General features: G+C 42.9%; 1 protein-coding gene across 2 annotated transcripts in view; it reads left to right on the forward strand.

Annotated features, from left to right (window-relative positions):
• The window catches only part of TSHR (thyroid stimulating hormone receptor), an 89,033-nt gene that overhangs the window by 33,846 nt on the left and 34,658 nt on the right, over window positions 1-20,529 (forward strand). For both annotated transcript variants that reach the window (XM_076345226.1, XM_076345227.1), the window contains exons 3-5: window positions 718-792; window positions 17,663-17,737; window positions 18,968-19,042. In XM_076345226.1, the coding sequence (XP_076201341.1) occupies window positions 718-792; window positions 17,663-17,737; window positions 18,968-19,042 (225 nt within the window). The remainder of the gene's footprint in view (window positions 1-717; window positions 793-17,662; window positions 17,738-18,967; window positions 19,043-20,529) is intronic.

Below are 20,529 nucleotides of genomic sequence, written 5' to 3' on the forward strand. Positions count from 1 at the left end.
CATCCTCCTAATGATGGTGGAGAGACTCTGTAGAGCCATTTTCTCATCACGTTCAGTAGATCACTAGCAGTACAAATGCGACTCAGTCTAAACTGTGTGCGAATAAATATTTCTTAAGCTTGCTGTCTGGTTTTGCTTCTGAGCCACACTACTCCTTACATCCTTTATGACATTCACTGTATGGCTAGAGTTTCTCTCTCAATTCATGTTAGAGCACATTTTTCCCTCAGCAATATCAAAGCATCAGTTGCCCTGATGATCTGTTTCTCTCTAGAGAAATTGCAGCAGTTGTTGCAGTGATGGCCCAAGGACCATCTTTGTTTCTTTCCTTCCTTTTTAATTCTTCAATATAGAGAAATATGCCAATTTACCTGATGGCTAGATCCCCTTAGAGAACTCCAAGGTGATCTTAAGTGGGGAAAAGGGAAGAAATGTGATTCTGAAATGTGAAATATGGATGTTTGCTTTTGCTGCTTAATAGCACTGTTGTGTTTTTTTGATTTAACTGTATCCTGCGGTATAGCGTGCATCTAAGGCATCAGTCAAAATCAAAATCCTGTTAAAAGTTCCTCCCTCAGACACTGTCCGTGTGTCTGGCAGTGTCGTGGCAGTTGGATGAGGAAAAGAATGAGAGGAAAAATAAAGTGGCATGATGAACACGAGCCATGGCTTGCCAACGTCTGAGACTTGTTTCTTTTCCTGTTTGCTGGTGTTTAGCTACATCTCCATAGATGAAACACTGCAGAGTCTGGAGGCCCATTCCTTCAACAGTTTAAGTAAAGTCACTCATATGTAAGTACTGTAATTAAATAAATGAATACAGTGATAAAATAAATTTGGGCATGTGTGGAAATAACATACATGTTGATGTTTGAGTTGTCATTCTTGTCTCCTTTGTAGCTAAACATTCCTTTTCTCATTTCCTTTCTCCGTAACGTGGAGTCAGTCTCTTTTTTGACTTGTGCTTTCTTTCCCTACATCTTTTCGGTTCCCCTGCTCTTCTGTATCCTCCCACAGAAGTTTAAGAAACTGTAGTGAAAAATATGTGGGACTACATTATGAGCTTGATGGCAAGTTGAAATAAACTGGCAACTAAGAATTACTTCTGTCAAATTACTGAAGGTAAGTGTAAAACAGTAACATAAGCACCAGAAATAAAATCAGAAGGGCCAAAGCACAGAGCAAAATGGCACTAGCTGGAGACATGAAGAATAATAACTAATCATTCTAGAAGTGCACTAGTAAAATGAAAAGTGTTTGTCTGGTAATTAAATGGAACGGGAATGTTATGGACAAAGGCTTCGGCAGATTTAAACGGTGTAACGTTTAAATTGGTGTAACCGCCACCAACCGTCACTTGCAGAGGCGATCAGCTCCGGTGCAGGCGCGTCCCGCAGCGGAGCGGCGGATCACAGCGTACAGGGGGGTGTCCTCAGCCGGGGAACCCACAGGGGAGCGCAGAGACCTGCCGGGAGCCGGCAGCTCTCACGAGGGCATCTGACGAGGTGTGGACGGGGCCAGGAGCAACGGCTGCCACCCCCCCCTCCCACTCAAGGCAGCCCCAGGGAGCGCTGTGACCAGGACGGGCAAACAGGGCGTGGCGCGTCAGCTAGGGCGTGGCACGGCAGTTTGTGCGGCAGTTTGCATGGCAGTTCGCGCTGGCGGATGAGGTTGCTAAGCCACTATCCATCGTATTTGAGAAGTCGTGGCAGTCGGGTGAAGTTGCCGCTGACTGGAAAAGGGGAAACATTGCACCCATTTTTAGAAAGGGAAAAAAGGAAGAGCCGGGGAACTACAGACCAGTCAGTCTCACCTCTGTGCCTGGGAAGATCATGGAACAGATCCTCCTGGAAGCTATGCTACGGCACATGGAGGACAGGGAGGTGATTCGAGACAGCCAGCATGGCTTCACCAAGGGCAAGTCCTGCCTGACTAACCTAGTGGCCTTCTATGAGGGAGTGACTACATCAGTGGACACGGGAAGGGCTACAGATGTCGTCTATCTGGACCTCTGTAAGGCCTTTGACACGGTCCCCCACAACATCCTTCTCTCTAAACTGGAGAGGTATGGATTGGATGGGTGGACTGTCCACTAGGTGAGGAACTGGTTAGATGGTCACATCCAGAGGGTAGTGGTCAACGGCTCAATGTCCAGATGGAGATTGGTGACGAGTGGCGTCCCGCAGGGGTCTGTACTGGGACCGGTACTGTTTAATATCTTCATCAACGACATGGACAGTGGGATCGAGGGCACCCTCAGCAAGTTTGCAGACGACACCAAGCTGAGTGGTGCGGTTGACATGCCAGAGGGACGGGATGCCATCCAGAGGGACCTGGACAAGCTGGAGAAGTGGGCCCGTGTGAACCTCATAGGTTTAACAAGGCCAAGTGCAGGGTCCTGCACCTGGGTCGGGGCAACCCCCAGTATCAACACAGGCTGGGGAATGAAGGGATTGAGAGCAGCCCTGCCGAGAAGGACTTGGGGGTACTGGTGGATGAAAAGCTGGGCATGAGCCAGCAATGTGTGCTCGCAGCCCAGAAGGCCAATTGCATCCTGGGCTGCATCCAAAGAAGTGTGGCCAGCAGGTTGAGGGAGGGGATTCTGCCCCTCTACTCTGCTCTGGTGAGACCCCACCTGGAGTTCTGCATCCAGCTCTGCAGCCCTCAGCATAAGAGAGACACAGACCTGTTGGAGCGGGTCCAGAGGAGGGCCACGAAAATGATCAGGGGGATGGAACACCTCTTCTAAGAGGAAAGGCTGAGAGAGTTGGGGTTGTTCAGCCTGGAGAAGAGAAGGTTTCAGGGAGACCTTCTTGCAGCCTATCAGTACTTAAAGAGGGCTTATAAAATAGATGGCGGCAAAGTTTTTAGCAGGGCCTGTTGTGACAGGACAAGGGGGAATGGCTTTAAACTAAAGGGGGGTAGATTGGGACTAGATATAAGGAACCAATTTTTTACGCTGAGAGTGGTGAAACACTGGCACAGGTTGCCCAGAGAGGTGGTGGATGCCCCATCCCTGGAAAAATTCCAGGTCAGGTTGGACGGGGCTCTGAGCCACCTGATCTAGTTGAAGCTGTCCCTGCAGGGGGGTTGGACTAGATGACCTTTAGAGGTCCCTTCCAACCCAAACTATTCTATGATTCTATGATTCTGGGAAGTGTTTTTATACCTTTTTGTTCTGACCAGTCCTCACCAAATGATGCACTATGGCAGTTACAAAAGTGTTAGGATACCGGCATCCAGGGAGTTCCTGTCATTCAGCAGTACCCTGTGAAAATGAGAAGGTAATGTACTGAATAGAGCTTCATAGGATCCATCCTGCATCTGGTACTCTTCCATGTTTCCATTACTGATCCAAATGAGGGAATGGAAAGTGTGCCAGTGTCGTAAAGTTCAGATGAGTTGCAGTTTGGCATATTTCAGAGAAGATTTGTGTTTGCAGAGGTTCCATGGGAGAGCACTGTCGGTCATCATGGATCCAGAAAACATTGTCAGAGAGGAAGGACTTTTGTGTCCAGAAAGAAAACACACCAGAGGCAGATACAGCTTTTAAGGTTGTTGCAAGGGGTGAAAGCTACAACCCATTTTCCACACTGATGTTTGACAAAGCAAAAGTAATAATAACCTTAAATTAGATTAGGCAAGATTCATGTTAGACTCTAGGAAATGTTTTCATATGGCTGGCATAAGTAAACAATAGAATTCTTTTCCTGGGGAAGTTGTCCCTATCACTGGAGGCCTTTAAAGCTGTGTAATCAGAAATTCCATGGGTCTATTTAATCTTCACTCAGAGAAAGAGATTGAATTAGATGATCTCTTAACACTGCTCTATTTTCTATATTTTTTTTCCTTGTACTTTACACAGTGTGAAACAGAAAGTTTAATAAAAATAAAGGAGATAATATTATTACTGTTACTGTAGATAGAGAGCAACTAATGCTGGAAAGTGGAAGCGCCTCCCCTAAGAGTACCTGACAGGCAGAGCTAGAAGTAGAGTCCAGAATCCTGAGACCTAGTTCAGTCCATTAACATGCTTCTGTAATATTCCTGAAAGAGTTTCAAAGGAAGACTTTGGTATGATAACAATACTTATCTTTGGTTATAATGCCATTCCCTCTTCTCTAGATGGTTTTTCCAGGCCTGTCGTCTTCATGTTCTCTCTTCCTCTTTCACAGTTGTTGTGTCTTTAGGATTTCTTGTTTAACACAAATGAACATTTAATGAAACATTTACTGGCAGCACATTTTATAAGCAATGAATAAAGCATTTGGCACTATGCACTATAAATTCCTCATGTGGTATTTGTTTTGCGGTTCACCTTATTAGAAGTTAAAGATAAAATGCTCTTGGGCCATCACATTTCCTTGCAGGATTCTTCCATGCAATATGCAGTGTAGTATCTTGTCTGTTTTAAATTATATGGATATAAAGGCTTCTTGAGGACAGCTTGAGGACAAAAAAGCTAGCTGGCTAGATAGCTGTTTTCTATGTTTCTGTATTAGATTCAAAGTGGAGAACAGACTAGAAAGATCTCCCTCAGGATCTTAATTTATAACACAAAACTGATCTCCTTCAAAGGGTAATGTAATGTAAGCCTTTGAATATAAAGAACTCTTCCACAAAATGCGCACTTTTAAACGTGTGACTAGTTTGAAGGAGTGGTGGATGGAGCTCTGGTGTTGCAGTGCCTCCCAAGGCACTCATTCTTGTGATGCGCTCCCTAGCACTGCCTAATTTGCATTTCTTTCTACTACCTAAAGGGTTGGCGAGGAATACGAGTAGAAGCCTTTTCTCTTGTCCTCTTCCAGTCTCTAACCACCTCCAAAGCACATTTATATTCCTGCCTGGGAGGACAGCCAGTGCCCCTTGCCATAAGCATGCCTCTGTCACGGCACCCCTGAAGTCAGGCCAGAGCACACCAGCAAGGTCCAAAATCGCCGCGTTATCACACCCGTGCCAGATCCCAGGCCTGGTTGTGCCGTCCATGACTGGGAAGCTGCAGGCCTGGGCAGGAGTCAGCAGAACTCACGGGCACCTACACTCACGTCACCTACGGCACAGGCTGCGGGGAGGGCACGGTGGGGAGGAGGTTTCCTGATCTGCTATACAAGGGTTATGGTAACGTGGGACCCCTTATATTTCTCACAAGGCACTACCAAAAAAGAAACTGTACACAGACATACAAGATACACTTTTTTTTTTTTCTGCGCAAGAGCCAAAAATACTACCCAGGACAAGACACCAGAACTCTACTCACAAAAGCTATAGGCAAACCCCAAACCTTTGCAGATAGCCCACGAAGAAGGGCTACCTCTACCACTCAAAAGCACTTACCAGGTTTTTAAAATCTGTTTGGAAGTAAGGCACATGTATTATTTAATCAGGGAACATCCAGGCATCTGGCAAATTAGGCAGTTGCATATAAGCTGTAAAAGAAAGCAATTCACAAATTTGACCGTTTTTCTGAATTGCTTTTGCAACTCCTCTGATTTGTTAACACTTACCGTTGTTGGGTTTGATTTACTTTCCAAAGAACAAGATTATTCAGGGATAAATGTATATGTTGTGCGATGCATTTGTTTAATGTTCTCCACTTGCATAGTATTTTCAAAGTATTATTGCTAAAAGATTATCATAGGGTATTTTAAAGGAGGTTGAAGTTACTCTAACAGTTTTGAAAAGAAGTCATTTCACAGAGTAGCATTTTCACAGGTTGTTTTTCATGGACTTTTCATAAAGTGCAGTTTTATATAAATAATCTTTTTACCCTAATTTAAACTTATACACACAGTTTCATTTTAAAAACATTTGTTTTTAAACATAAGAACTTCTTAGGAGAAAATTTAGTGTTTGTGGAAGGGAGGAACTAAATTGCTTTGGCTTGAGTCAAGTGTCCTGTGAATAGGCATCCTGTGTTCATCATCATCCCTGTCTGCCAAGCCTGTTAGTGTGCTTCAGCTTTGATCGTCAGCGCTCCATTTTCTTGGTCCTTATTCAGTTCATGTGCCTCTGTCCTGACTTTCTGTTCGTTCCAGACCTCAGCTCTCTTTAAGCATAGCTCATATTTTTACGAACCTAGGCCTGTCAAGTGCTGAGCAACTTCTGCAAACTAAGGATAATGATCACCTGCTTTATTTTAAGGGGCCAGATCTCATTTTGGTTGTAATTAATGGCAAAATTCCCATTGTATGAAGATGAAAATCAGGGCCAAGCCTTTGCGGGATTTTTTCCCCAATTGTGTTAAATTGGTCTCACAATGGTTTCTTGTTCCTTCTTTTTGTCTTCACCTTTTTTAAGTATGTCTGTGAGACAAACTTAACATGTTTACAAATTCAGAACTGTCTCTCCCGTACAATGGCATAAGTATTTATTTTTTCTAGATATAATTGTGAAAGTGTGATTAGCAGTCAATGTCTTTGTGTAGTTGTCTTACTAGTAGAGCTGCAGCTTGGTAGCATTACACTAAATAAAAAGCTTTTGTAATTAGGTCATTGTTTCTCAGGAAAACATTCCTGTGGAAGGAACCCCAGAAAAATTCACTCTTTCTTTTCCCCTTCTCTGTGTCTCTGCTCACTCTCTGATCTCTCCCTACTCCCTTCTCCTCCTTACTCCAAAAGCTCTTTCCTCTTATACAACCACATGAAAAGCCCTCTCAGCATTTGGGAACAGGGCCAAAGGTTACGGTTCAAGTGGCTTGCCCTCGTATATGTGACGTCATTTGGAGAGCTGGTGGGGGACCGCTCTCCATCTCTGCAGTGAGCTGCAGTGAGCCGGAGCCAAGGGCTGGGGCAGCTCCACCAGGCCAGGGTTGCACTTCTGTTCTTGGACAACTCGTGGAGCCAGGTTGTGGGATACAGCGCTGCAGAAAGGAGAGGTGATTTGATGGACATATCTGAGAAGCAACTGGAGAGCTAGACTGAAGAGATTTGGGGAGACTGCTGTATACCTGCAGTGAATTTCAGTGCACTGGGACGAGTGCTGTGCAGAAAAATCTTGTTAAAAGCTGCAGTCTGGAGGTAGGGAATAGACTGTTGGGAGCCCAAGCCAGTTTTCTGGTGCTAGCGGTGCAAAGGCTTGAGAGGTGCATGCAGATGAAATAACATGGATAGTTTGGCTGTAGAGGGAGAATAAAACATGGAAGTATATATACAAGTGAGATAAGCCAAGGAAGCTATAGGCAAAGTAAGTCAAAGAAGGTGGAGAGGGGTCCCAAGTTATTACAAGAAATAAAAGGGCTGTTTTAAAACATTTCAGAACTGCTGACCTGGATATCCTTAGTCTTTGTAGGTATCTCGGCATAATGTGATTATATTGAGACTCTATGGCCAGATTTGCAATTTCTGGATTCTGGTTCTTGAACAAACTCAAGGATGTGTCAATATTGCAAGGCAGGTATGAAAGACATGTCTGGTAAATGAAATTTAGAAGCCACTTAAATATGTAAATGTTTGTGCTTTTTTTTAATGTTACTAAATTCAGATAGGGTGTTAAGTAGCTTATTAACCTTTCTAGAAGTTATCTGGTGAACTTATGTCTCATTAATTAATTCATTAGACTATTATTTGAGTAGATATTATTAGTTTCATTTTTAGATTAATTTGGATTTGGAACTTAATATTTATATCTTTGTAACTGAACATAAGTTCATATTTGTAAGTCTTGACACAGGAATTTGTATCATCGAGTGACTTTCTCTGCACATCTGTTCTTGATGTGTTAAAGTTTTAAAGTATTTTCTTTAAAAAGCAAAACTAAGTTGCTGTTCATGGACAGTCAGGTGGTGGTTTGATTGTGAACCTAGTACATTTTTAATTAGTAGTCTGAGTGCCAGAAATAAAATTTAAAACATTGATTGTCTTTAAAGCACAAATAAGCCAATTCTTAATTGTTTTATGTACTTTTAAAAATAAAGCAGAAACTGAATAGTTCGTAAAGTAACTTTGAATAATTTTGTAAATATTCCACAAATAATTCTGTTATCTTGTGGGTAGGTAGCAGCATCCTTCATTTTTATAAGCATCTCTAAGTAATTTTAGTTAGACTGCAAAGTGAAATGTTTGTTCAGGGCACCTTTTGCCTCTCTGGATCAGTGGTCAACAAAGATGCCTATTAACCGTCTTAGGTATTTTATATCTTTAAAGCACTTCATTCCCAGAAGGACTCAGAATTGTTACATTGCTGGTGGATGCAGAATTTAAGCACTGTATGCTAAGATTAAGTTGTATTTATAGAGTGTGTCAAAGTTTCATTTCAAAAGTCACTTAAAATCAGCTCTCATAGACACTTAGATACCTGAGAACTAGCCCACTAGACATTTTTAAGTATACTCTTTGGCTTTACCTGCATTTTAGTCAGCTAAAACTACTAATAATTTTCCTAGAGCTGCTTTTCAAAGGAACCTTAACTTTCTAAATCAGTGGGTTTCAATCTTTTCAATTCACCGATTCAGAAAAGCTTACTGATAAAAGTGCAAACTCGGTCTAATGAATCTACCGATAATCAACTTGCTTTTCTTAGTTTTTTGGATCCTTTGGAAGTAATCCTTACACCACAACAGTCTTTTGATTACATTTTGAAAATTACTATCATATAACATTTAGGCACCTTTGAGTATATTACTCATGACTGATTAATGTAAAAGAAATTGTGAAATCCAGTTTGTGTATCACTATCCTGTTAACTGATGAGATCAGAACTATTCAGATATCTTTTCTTCTTACGGGCTTAACTTCATAGGCTCCAATATTGATGGAGCTATAGATATCCTTTAAATCTGTGATTTTTTGGGGGGGATTCCTTCCAGTACTCTGAGATTAATGATGTTTGAGTGTGCAAAACAAGGACAGCAGCACAGTTCATGAACGGAACTGAATTTGAAGATCTTTCTCTTTTTCATGCATATGAAATGAGAGGCCAGTCAAGTGCAAAAGGAACATTTGACTGGACTAGAAGTTGGGAAACTTGGATTTTTCTCCTGATTTTTTTCATAAGCATAGCATTCACTTCGGTCAAATCACCTTGGCCCTGGTTTCAGCTGGGATAGAGTTAATTTCCTTCCTAGTAGCTGGTACAGTGCTGTGTTTTGGTTTTAGTGTGAGAATAATGATGTTGATAACACACCAATGTTTTAGCTGTTGCTCAGTAGTGCTCACACTAGTCGAGGACTTTCCAGCTTCCCATGCTCTACCAACTGAGAAGGCTGGAGGTGCACAAGAAGCCGGGAGGGGGCACAGCCAGGACAGCTGACCCCAACTGGCCAAAGGGACATTCCATACCATGTGACGTCATGCTCAGTACATAAACTGGGGAAAGCTGCCAGGGGGGCCGCTGCTTGGGGACTGGCTGGGCATTGGTCAGCGGGTAGTGAGCAATTGCATCGTGCATTGCTTGCTTTGTATATTGTCACTATTATTATTACTAGTAGTAGTAGTAGTATTTTATTTTATTTCAATTATTAAACTGTTCTTATGTCAACCCACGAGTTTTCTCACTTCTACCCTTCCGATTCTCTCCCCCAACCCACCAGGGGCAGGGGGGGAGTAAGCGAGCGGCTGCGTGGTGCTCAGTTGCTGGCTGAGGTTAAACCACGACAGTCCTTTTTGGCACCCAACGTGGGGCTCGAAGGGATTGAGGTAACAACAGATTAACCAGAGCGCATTAAGGAATTTATATCTGTTAACAGTTGCGGGTCACAATATTGATTCATCTGTTCTCAATATTAGTTTATCTGATCTGCATCATGCTCTTTTTTTTGCTCTACGTGTTAAAGATTAGTGTTGGTTTTTGCAGTTTGCTGTGGTCTGCAGTGATTACTGATGTTTTGCCTGGGAGGTTTGTTATTAAAACACTGGCCTTGAGCTTAATCTGGTATTTGAGCTTTGTACTGAAGCCATTACTGTACTTCGGGTACCACTTCGTGGAGACAATTAGCAATTACAGTTCTTCCTCTGAGAGGTTTTTTACGGAGGAAATACAGAATGGCAGCGTTGCTGCCTTCTTCTGTGATGTTTCCTCCTTCATTACAGTAACTTTTCAGTATCTTGAACATCCTTGGGTAGTTAAGATACTTCTAATAGTATCTCTTGGGAATATTGTTTCGGTTTTGTCTAAGGTTAATAAGCAATTTAAGAATATCATCCAGAGATCTGCCTCAAGGCTGAATAATTATGAGTGGCAGGGTGTGTGGGACAAGATGGGCAAATACCTAGGCCAATGGGCACCCCCAGTGTTTTGGAACTTGACCCCTGAACAAGTGCAGAATCCTGAAAAATTAGTAGAATATTTGGAAAAAGTATGCTGTCACCCTGGAAACTCCAGAGAGACACAGATCACTGCAACGTGCTGGGGCCTGGCCCATGCCTACTGAGCCCTGTTCAACACCATTCAGTACCCTCAAAGGGAAGAGAAGGTCTCTGGATCTGATGGTAAAACGACACGCACTGCGGCCACTCCAACCCCAGCGACAGGCACTGCAGCCACTCAGACCCTGGCAACAGGCCCTGCAGCTGAACCAAAGAACCAGCCTGTGCCGGTATCAGTCGCCCCTGTACACAAGAAGAAATTTTGGAAGCGGAGGAAGAAGTGTATGAGGCAGACTACCCTGGAGAAGGGCCATCACGAGAACAGGAGGAGGAGGGCTGGCAACTGCTCGGGGAGGAAGAAGAGGAAGAGTTCCTAAACAAGGCAGTAACCACCCGATCTCTATCCCTGAGTGAGCTGCAAGATATACGAAAAGGTTTCAGCCATCATCCAGGTGAGCATATTGTCATCTGGCTGCTCCGATGCTGGATAATGGGGCTAGTAGCCTGGAATTAGAGGGTAAAGAAGCCAAGCAGCTGGGATTCCTTTCCAGGGAAGGAGGCATTGACAAAGTGATTGGAAACGGGACACGAGTCCTCAGCCTTTGGAGGCGACTCCTGTCAAGCGTGAAGGAAAGGTATCCCTTCAAGGAAGATGTTATATGTCACCCAGGCAAGTGGACAACCATGGAGAGAGGTATCCAGTACCTGAGGGAATTAGCCGTGCTGGAGGTGATTTATGATGACCTGAACAATGAACAGCTATCCAAAAATCCAGATGAACTCAAGTGCACACAACCCATGTGGCAGAAGTTTGTATGGAGCGCACCATCATCATATGCCAACTCATTGGTAGTGATGACCTGGAAAGACGGAGAGGAAAAAACAGTAGATGAATGGGCTGGCCAACTCTGGCAGTATGAAGAAAGTCTCTCTTCCTCCCTCGTTTCAGTTGTGGAGAAACTGTCCCGGCAGGTCCAGCAACTTGAAGAGGATAGATCCTACTGTCCATCTGTACGGATCAGTATCTCGGCTATTAGGAGTCAGCTTTCTTTTGCTCAAGAGAGAGGATATAAAGGGTACACACCACGGGGCACCCTATGGTTTTACCTGCGTGACCACGGAGAGGACATGAGGAAATGAGATGGAAAACCTACCTCAGCCCTAGAAGCACAGATACGTGAGTTGCAAGGAAAAACAATCACAAAAGGGTGTTCATCCAGGAAAATTGCTGCTCCAGTTTCCAGCGGGCAGTTCCCCAGACAGAGTAGAAGGGCTGATCTTACTTCTGATCTTAATGAAGAGACTTCTGACTCATACTTGCAGGAAATAAGAAACTAATACTATGACCAGGAGTAGAGGGGCCCTGCCTCCAGCCAGGTGGAGGAAAGGGACAACCGGGTTTACTGGACTGTGTGGATTCGGTGGCCTGGCACGTCGGACCCACAGGAATGTAAGGCTCTAGTAGACACTGGTACACAGTGTACCCTAATGCCATCAAGCTATAAAGGGGCAGAACCCATCTGTATTTCTGGAGTGACAGGGTGTCGTGGTTTAACCTCAGTCGGCAACTGGGCACCACACAGCCGCTTGCTCACTCCCCCTCCCCACCCCCGGTGGGATGGGGGAGAGAATTGGAAAAGTAAAAGTGAGAAAACTCGTGGGTTGACATAAGAACAGTTTAATAATTGAAATATAATAATAACAACAACAATAATAATAGTGTAATAATAATAATAATGATAATAATAATATACAAAGCAAGTGATGCACGATGCAATTGCCCACCACCCGCCGACCAATGCCCAGCCAGTCCCCAAGCAGCGGCCCCCCTGGCAGCTTTCCCCAGTTTATGTACTGAGCATGACGTCACATGGTATGGAATGTCCCTTTGGCCAGTTGGGGTCAGCTGTCCTGGCTGTGCCCCCTCCCGGCTTCTTGTGCACCTCCAGCCTTCTCAGTCGGTAGAGCATGGAAAACTAAAAAGTCCTTGGCTAGTGTAAGCATTACCTAGCAACAACTAAAACATCGGTGTGTTATCAACTTTGTTCTCATCCTAAATCCAAAACACAGCACTGTACCAGCTACTAGGAAGGCAATTAACTCTATCTCTGCCGAAACCAGGACAACACATCATGCAACTGATGCTCCGTGGAGTAAGTGGGTCGCACTGATCACACAACGGGCTTGAATAGGAAACCCCAGTCACCCAGGAATCTTGGAAGTTATCATGGATTGGCCAGAAGGCAAAGATTTTGGAATATCGCCAGAGGAGGAAGTGACGCGTGCTGAAGAGGCTCCAATGTATAATAAACTTCCAGAAAATCAGAAACAACATGCCCTGCTCACTGATGGGTCCTGTTGTCTTGTGGGAAAGCATCGGAGGTGGAAAGGTGCTGTATGGAGTCCCATGCGACAAGTTGCAGAAACTGCTGAAGGAGAAGGTGAATCGAGTCAGTTTGCAGAGGTGAAAGCCATCCAGCTGGCTTTAGATATTGCTGAATGAGAAAAATGGCCAGTGCTCGCTCTCTACACTGACTCATGGATGGTAGCAAATGCCCTGTGGGGGTGGTTGCAGCAATGGAAGCAGAGCAACTGGCAGCGCAGAGGCAAACCCATCTGGGCTGCCGCATTGTGGCAAGATACTGCTGCTCGGGTAGAGAACCTGGTGGTAAAAGTCCATCACGTAGATGCTCATGTACCCAAGAGTCGGGCCACTGAAGAACATCAAAACAACCAGCAGGTGGATCAGGCTGCTAAGATTGAAGTGGCTCAGGTGGATCTGGACTGGCAACATAAGGGTGAATTATTTATAGCCCGGTGGGCCCATGACACCTCAGGCCATCAAGGAAGAGATGCAACATACAGATGGGCTCATGGTGAAGGGGTGGACTTGACCATGGGCACTATTGCACAGGTTATCCATGAATGTGAAACATGCGCTGCAATCAAGCAAGCCAAGCGGTTAAAGCCTCTCTGGTATGGAGGATGACGGCTGAAATATAAATATGGGGAGGCCTGGCAGATTGATTATATCACACTCCCACAAACCCGCCAAGGCAAGTGCCATGTGCTTACAATGGTGGAGGCAACCACCACATGGCTGGAAACATATCCCATGCCCCATGCCACCGCCTGGAACACTGTCCTGGGCCTTGAAAAGCAAGTCTTATGGTGACATGGCACCCCAGAAAGAATTGAGTCAGGCAACGGGACTCATTTCTGAAACAACCTCATAGACACCTGGGCCAAAGAGCATGACACTGAGTGGGTGTATCACATCCCCTATCATGCACCAGCCTCCGGAAAATTGAATGATACAATGGACTGTTAAAGACTACGCTGAGAGCAATGGGTGGCGGGACATTCAAACATTGGGATACCCATTTAGCAGAGGCCACCTGGTTAGTCAACACAAGGGGATCTGCCAATCGAGCTGGCCCTGCCCAGTCAAAATTTTTACGTACTGTAGAAGGGGATAAAGTCCCTGTAGTGCACTTAAAAATTATGCTGGGGAAGACAGTCTGGGTTATTCCTGCCTCGGGCAAAGGCAAACCCATCCGTGGGATTGCTTTTGCTCAAGGACCTGGGTGCATTTGGTGGGTAATGTGGAAGGATGGGGAAGTCTGATGTGTACCTCAAGGGGATTTAATTTTGGGTGAGAACAGCCAATGATTCAAATTGTATGATGTTAATTGCTACATAATATTATATGCCATACCAATGATATTACAATAAGAATCACCCAGATTAATGAAGAATGAACGTCGATGAAACCGAGCAAAGCACAGTGATGATGGAACCAGAACTGACTTCAACATGAAGCAATCCAACACCACATACCATCTCCATCTTTCCTGCTCTGAAAGATTATTATGACAGATGAAGCCCAAAGTCATGGACTAAATGAACTCAATGAACATTTTATAGGGGTGGCCCATAGACTAAGGGAATGATATCTGTGTGTATATATATAAAAAAACAGGAAAAGGGGTGGTGATTAACGGGAATGTATTGGAAAGTGGGGGACCTGGGCATGACGTAGATGGTATAGAATAAGGGGTGGATACTGTCCTGGTTTCGGCTGGGATAGAGTTAATTTTCTTCCTAGTAGCTGGTACAGTGCTGTGTTTTGGGTCTAGGATGAGAATAATGTTGATAACACACCGATGTTTTAGTTGTTGCTAGGTAATGCTTATGCTAGTCAAGGACTTTTCAGCTTCCCATGCTCTACCGACTGAGAAGGCTGGAGGTGCACAAGAAGCCGGGAGGGGGCACAGCCAGGACAGCTGACCCAAACTGGCCAAAGGGATATTCCATACCATGTGACGTCATACTCAGTACATAAACTGGGGGAAAGCTGGCTGGGGGGGCTACTGCTCGGGGACTGGCTGGGCATTGGTCGGCGGGTGGTGAGCAATTGCATCATGCATCACTTGCTTTGTATATTCTTCTTATTATTATTACTATTAGTAGTAGTAGTAGTATTTTAATATTTAATAAGTAGTATTTTATAAACTGTTTTTATCTCAACCCATGAGTTTTCTCACTTTTACCCTTCCGATTCTCTCCCCCATCCCACCAGGGGCGGGGGGGGTAGTGAGCGAGCGGCTGTGTGGTGCTCAGTTGCTGGCTGAGGTTAAACCATGACAACCTTGTACCTTTTTATACCTCTCATCCTTTTTCTCATCTATTTTGACTAGACACTTCTAAGCAACTGGCTGTCTGCTTTTGATTTCTGTAGTGCCTACCACAATGGGCCCTTTTCTTCCTTTTGGGCTTTAAGAAACCCCTGTAATACAAAGTGTAGGATGAAATGCAAATATAAATACAGTATATATTAAGGCATACTTCTTCCCTAATTCCAGCATTACCAATTCAAGGAAATCAAACAGCAGGGACGTAAACCTTTCACCAGCGTTCAGTTGAATCATATTGATTTCCTCACTCACATTATTTAAGCTTTTCTCTGATTACTGTGCCAACTGTCTCATCTGGCAGTTTTAAATCTTTTATTCCCAGATTAATTAGTTTTTCATTGGCCTTTGTTAAACAGCACATGCCCTCTCATGGCCCAGTTACTTAATAAATCAAAATCTGATTGAATCTCATTGCATTATTCTGTGCTTCCAATTTTACTACCATCTGCAGATTTCGAATTCTTACTTTCAGTACCCTCATCCAAATCATTTACGCAGACTACTATGAATAGCAGCAAGCCAAAACCTGATGACTCTATGGTATTCCAATGCATTATCCATTTCCAGGCTGAAGGTTGATCTGAAGACTGTCTTTCCCTGGAATATGTTTGGTCCACAACAAAGGAATATCTGGCCAGGAAGCTCATGAGTCCAGCATTTTAAATGTAGTCAGTGACAGAAAAAAACATGTCAGTTAAAGTTTATGGAGCAAATTCCACTGTTGGGAGTGTGATAGCTACTAAAATAATTACTAAAATAATTTGAGAGAAGCAAGAGACTGACACTGAGAAGATTTCTTTTAAATACAGAAACGGTACTGTTCAAAGTAGCTAACAGACATGAAGAATATTTGAATATAGCACTGTAATAGCAGTAGTACAGCTATTAATTACATCAGTTTAACATGCAAGTAAAAGGTAAATCCTTGTCTCCCTGCAATGTTGGAGTAAACAGAGTAAAAACTGAAGACTTGAAAGGTGGAGCAGAACTGTTTTGTCAGTACAACAGTGTATAGAGAGGCTGAAGTCTTGGTACCTGTATCTACATACTGATTTATCTACTGTCTTATGTCTCTTTTCCTACTTTTATTTCTCAGACAACTTGGCTGGGTTGATTTTATCCCGTAAGAATGATTCCAGTGGCAGAGGTATCCTTAAAACCCAACTTCCTGATACCTATATTGTGTAGGTTACTTGGCACTGTTAGGGCATGGTAAAATAAATACTACTGGTTTCTGCCCAGTAGCACCACTTCTTGGACTGACTTAAAACCAGAACATCACCCACACAACCTGCACCACCATGCCATCTATACCTGTCGTCTTCACCAAATTTCTCTATATAAGTAGCAAGAAGTGCTTCCCTCAGCCCACTGCTCCAAAGTTAGTCTCAGGAGGAAGACTGGCACTGTTCTTTCTATATGGTTTCTATATTAAGAAGGGCTGAAAGTTGTTTCATCAGAGGTATAAGACCAGTGTCCAGAGCTGGTTTAAGGTAAAGAAATAGAAGCAAACATGCAAAAAGGACTGTCCCCTTCTGGAGACAGTAAAGAGGCCAGGAAAGGAAAAGTGTGCATGTGATGGGGGTGGGGGGTGGGTTTTTTCAGAAAAGATGAAAATTTGGTAGGTCTACTGAGTCTAGAGAGGGAATTTCAGCACAGTCTGATTGGTGCAGCCAGACTGCTGACTGTCATTATGGACAGAAAAGAAAGAAATCTGCTGAAAAAAAGAAGAATGAGAACGGTTGAGAAAAATTGCATTAAGGGCAGAGACAAACATTTCGGAAAAATGAGGAAGAGTCATGATGTCAGGCAATGATCATGATGGCTGGAGGGGCAGCAGCCCCACAAAAACACACCTACAGAAAGCACCCAGCATGGCCCTAGCCATGATCAGTGTCAGGCTGGTTCTTCAATGTGCAGTCTAAAATGCATCTGCAGACCAAGCTGTCACCTGGGTAGAAGTATTTAAAAATGTAACTGTGGACAGAAGATGTAAGGAATGAAGTCTATGTTACATTTTGCATCAATATAAAGCAAAGAGATACACTATCCTATATACTGCTGGGCATGGCTATATAGTGAATGGTGTGTCCATTTCAAGTCTCGGAATGGAGTTAATTTAAGTGACCTGAGCCATCTTTTGGATCCACTGATGAGTTCTGTAACAGAGACAGGAAAAGTAATACAAAATACTGTTAGAGACATGAAGGAAGTAACCAGAAAAATAGGACATAAAATTATAAGTTAAATAGATGGTTGTAAGTTGATAGAATTATTATACATCAATATTGAAAGTTTTGCTTAACTTTTCTTCTGTTTACTCAACTTTGCAGACACAAAACTCACCATGTTCAAAGTAATAGCCATTACCACAGGCTATTGCTTTGATTTTAGGACCATGCAGCCAAAGGATCCATAATCAAATCTCTGGTGCTTCTTCCCCCCTTGCTTAAACTAGCCAGTCTCCAGGACAGGATCTATCCAGATGATAATTCACCATTGTAAGATTGCTCAGAATGCATAGTGGTCTTGAGCTAGTGCTGGCCAGTACAAAAACTCATTGGAGGAATTAGGTCCCTGAAATTTCATTTTAACATTGCTGTGTTCTGTTATGATAATTAAATATTAATGATCAATGTGGTAATGTTCCTCCCTTTTTTACAGTGAAATTCGAAATCTTAGAAACTTGGATTACATAGATCCAGATGCCTTTAAGAACCTCCCACTTTTGAAATACCTGTAAGTATTTAGCACCTGCAACAAGTTGGCACTTAAGCCTCACAGATGACTCTTTACACTATAGCAGTTTTGTTTCTTTGCATTTCATTTTGGAGCTGATTGCAATGTTTTTCCCTGTTGCTTTATTTTAATGACAGAAAGCCAGCTAGGGTAGGGGTTGGAACTTTGAATACTTTTGCAGGAAAGGAAAACTTGTTCACAAATTCATCAGTAATTTTGCCATTCTTCTTATCCATTAAATGTCTGGAATACACTAATGTTTCCTTGGCAAAATTCCACAGTTATCTTTCTTTTTATGGTAAGTGTTGTCTTACTATATTTTTATAGGGAATAGTGGGAAGAAGGGACACAACAGAAATATACACATCTTTTATGTTTCTAGATATTTACACAGGGTTTTAAAGCATACCTATCAGCTAAATGTGACAAGCCCATCTATAGACACCTGATTTGATATGACCTGTTTGGCAGAAAGAAATCCTGAAGAATTCTCTGTATTCCCCTGAAGTATCTAAAGAGCAGCACAGAGTAACCAAACCATGAAATTCTAAAATTATAGCATAGGGAAGACAGATGAGAAAGAGAATAACTTCTGCGATTTTGAGTAATGTTTTGAAGACTCTAGAAAGGGCCCTGTGTGTGTGTGGTGGGGGTAGCGGCAAGGAGGAAAGATTTTTCCAGATTTTTCCTATAGATCTGGAAGCAATAAAAAGAAAGTAGTCAAAATAATTTCATTTCAGGAGAATAGTTTTAAAAATTGAGAACTATATTTTTTTAAGTTATTTCCACTCTACAGGAGTTCAGAAATAAGGGGCATTACCTGTATTCACATTTGAAGACAGTTTCCCTTTTTAGCCTCAATGAAAGGTAGAGGATTTGGGGGCCCAGACTATTGTCTGAAGCAGCCCTAATCTCTCAAGTGAATCCAGAGTTATAATTTTTTTTCTCCCTATCCACCTCACAGGCTACTTCCCTGTGCAGATCTGCTTAGCTGTCTTATTATTCTGTATTCCTATTTTTTAGATTCTATAATTTATCATAAATCTGGTATTTTGATTTTTTTTAATTGTTCTTACACCCTTATATTTTGGACAGTTGATTATAAATGAATTGATTGGCAATAGAGAGGTTGCAATAACTGTCCTGCACTGTTGAATGCTTTCAGTACATTGTTTGTTGTTGTTCAGGGATCCAGTACATGTAATTCTTTCTGTTTCTTCTCTCTTTCAGCGGTATTTTTAATACGGGACTCAAAGCATTTCCAGACCTCACCAAAATCTACTCATCTGATGTGAACTTTTTACTGTAAGTATCTGTCCCCACAGCTGGTTAGAATACTGCCATCCTCAGATCCCAAGAAAACCTATAGTGAAGGTTTCTGTTTTGGAGAAAAATATCAAATAAGTCTCATAAAGCACTTCTCCTCAAGCTATATTTCAATGATCATTAGTACCAAATGTGGAAAATGCCAGGTCATCTAGCACTATACATTTGACCTGGATGAGAGACATGGACACACTGTGCATTTCTCTTGAATCAGCCAAAGCACATGACACACAACTTCTACAGGCCTTTTGCTTTTATTTTGTTTTTGTTTTTGTAATGGCTGTGCAATACCTGAATTAGTCTGAAGTCAGAATAGTGTGACACACAGAACCTGATCTGACATACAGCCTACTAACATGAAGTCACCCTGTCAACATTCTTCTAACAAATTTGTGCTGGCATGGCGAGCTCATATTGCACATTTTCTGATACTACTCTTCATTGAGCTCCTATACTGTTGAATCATAACCTCCATTGGCTATCTATCTGCCTTCTTTCTTCTGACCGCACCCTGAGCACAGAAGACTCAAGAGCAGGAGAACTGGACAGTCTTGAGAGTAATTGTTTATCATTACACTTTTAAAACGCAGAACACAAATGGGGCAGGGGGGGTCTCCCACTATTATCCTTAAAGGTATTTCAGAAACAAAGAGTTCTGCTGTAAAAAAAAGCAGATGTTTCTTGGTATTCAGAAGGCAAAGATGACATCCATCTTTGTGCCCTAACCTGCAATTTAAGTTCAAATTCTGGGTTGTAATCAAGCCAAGGAGGAAGAGCAGCTCAGATGAAGACTTGCAGGCTGACACAAAGTGAAAGTATCTTGGTCACTACTTAGTCCTAGAGAGGAGTTAACAATCTTATATTGCAGCAGTGTTCAGCTGGAAGAGGCTTAACTGCTGGATGGGATAGGTAGAAGGCTATTAAAATGAGAAGTATTATGCTAGAGGGTGACTTGCAAAGACATGATTGATGGTCTACCCCAGGCATTGTTTCAGTGCTGCTAAGGGGCATTCTTAGTCAAGAATGGTCAGTCCCCACTGCATTCACGGTCTGCCATTGGCAAGATGAACCTCAGAGCAATGTAGAAATGCTGGTTGTTTTGCTAAAGAGTCTAGACCTGTAGTAAGCAATGAGATCTTCCTTCCCAAGGATCTCCTGAGACTAGAGTTAAGCCTTGTGCTAACTCATGCTCCATAACCTGGAGCTGCTATGTTTACCTTGGCTGTAGGCCTCTGAGTTTGAAACCTGAGTCAGCCAGAGCACTGAGTGGGATACACCTGCATCTTAAGAGCTATTAGGGAGTTCCTCAAAGACCAAAAGGACTTTAGCTTAGATTAAGCTCTACTAGATTGTAAATTAAGCACTAGACTTATTAAGTAGAGAGAAACAAGAATTAAATAGGCTGGATGAAACAGAAGCAGTTTATACAACCATCTGTGTCCTTGCTTCCAACCAACTCAGTGACT

Source organism: Aptenodytes patagonicus, chromosome 7, assembly GCF_965638725.1.
Source record: "Aptenodytes patagonicus chromosome 7, bAptPat1.pri.cur, whole genome shotgun sequence".
Taxonomy (NCBI): domain Eukaryota; kingdom Metazoa; phylum Chordata; class Aves; order Sphenisciformes; family Spheniscidae; genus Aptenodytes; species Aptenodytes patagonicus.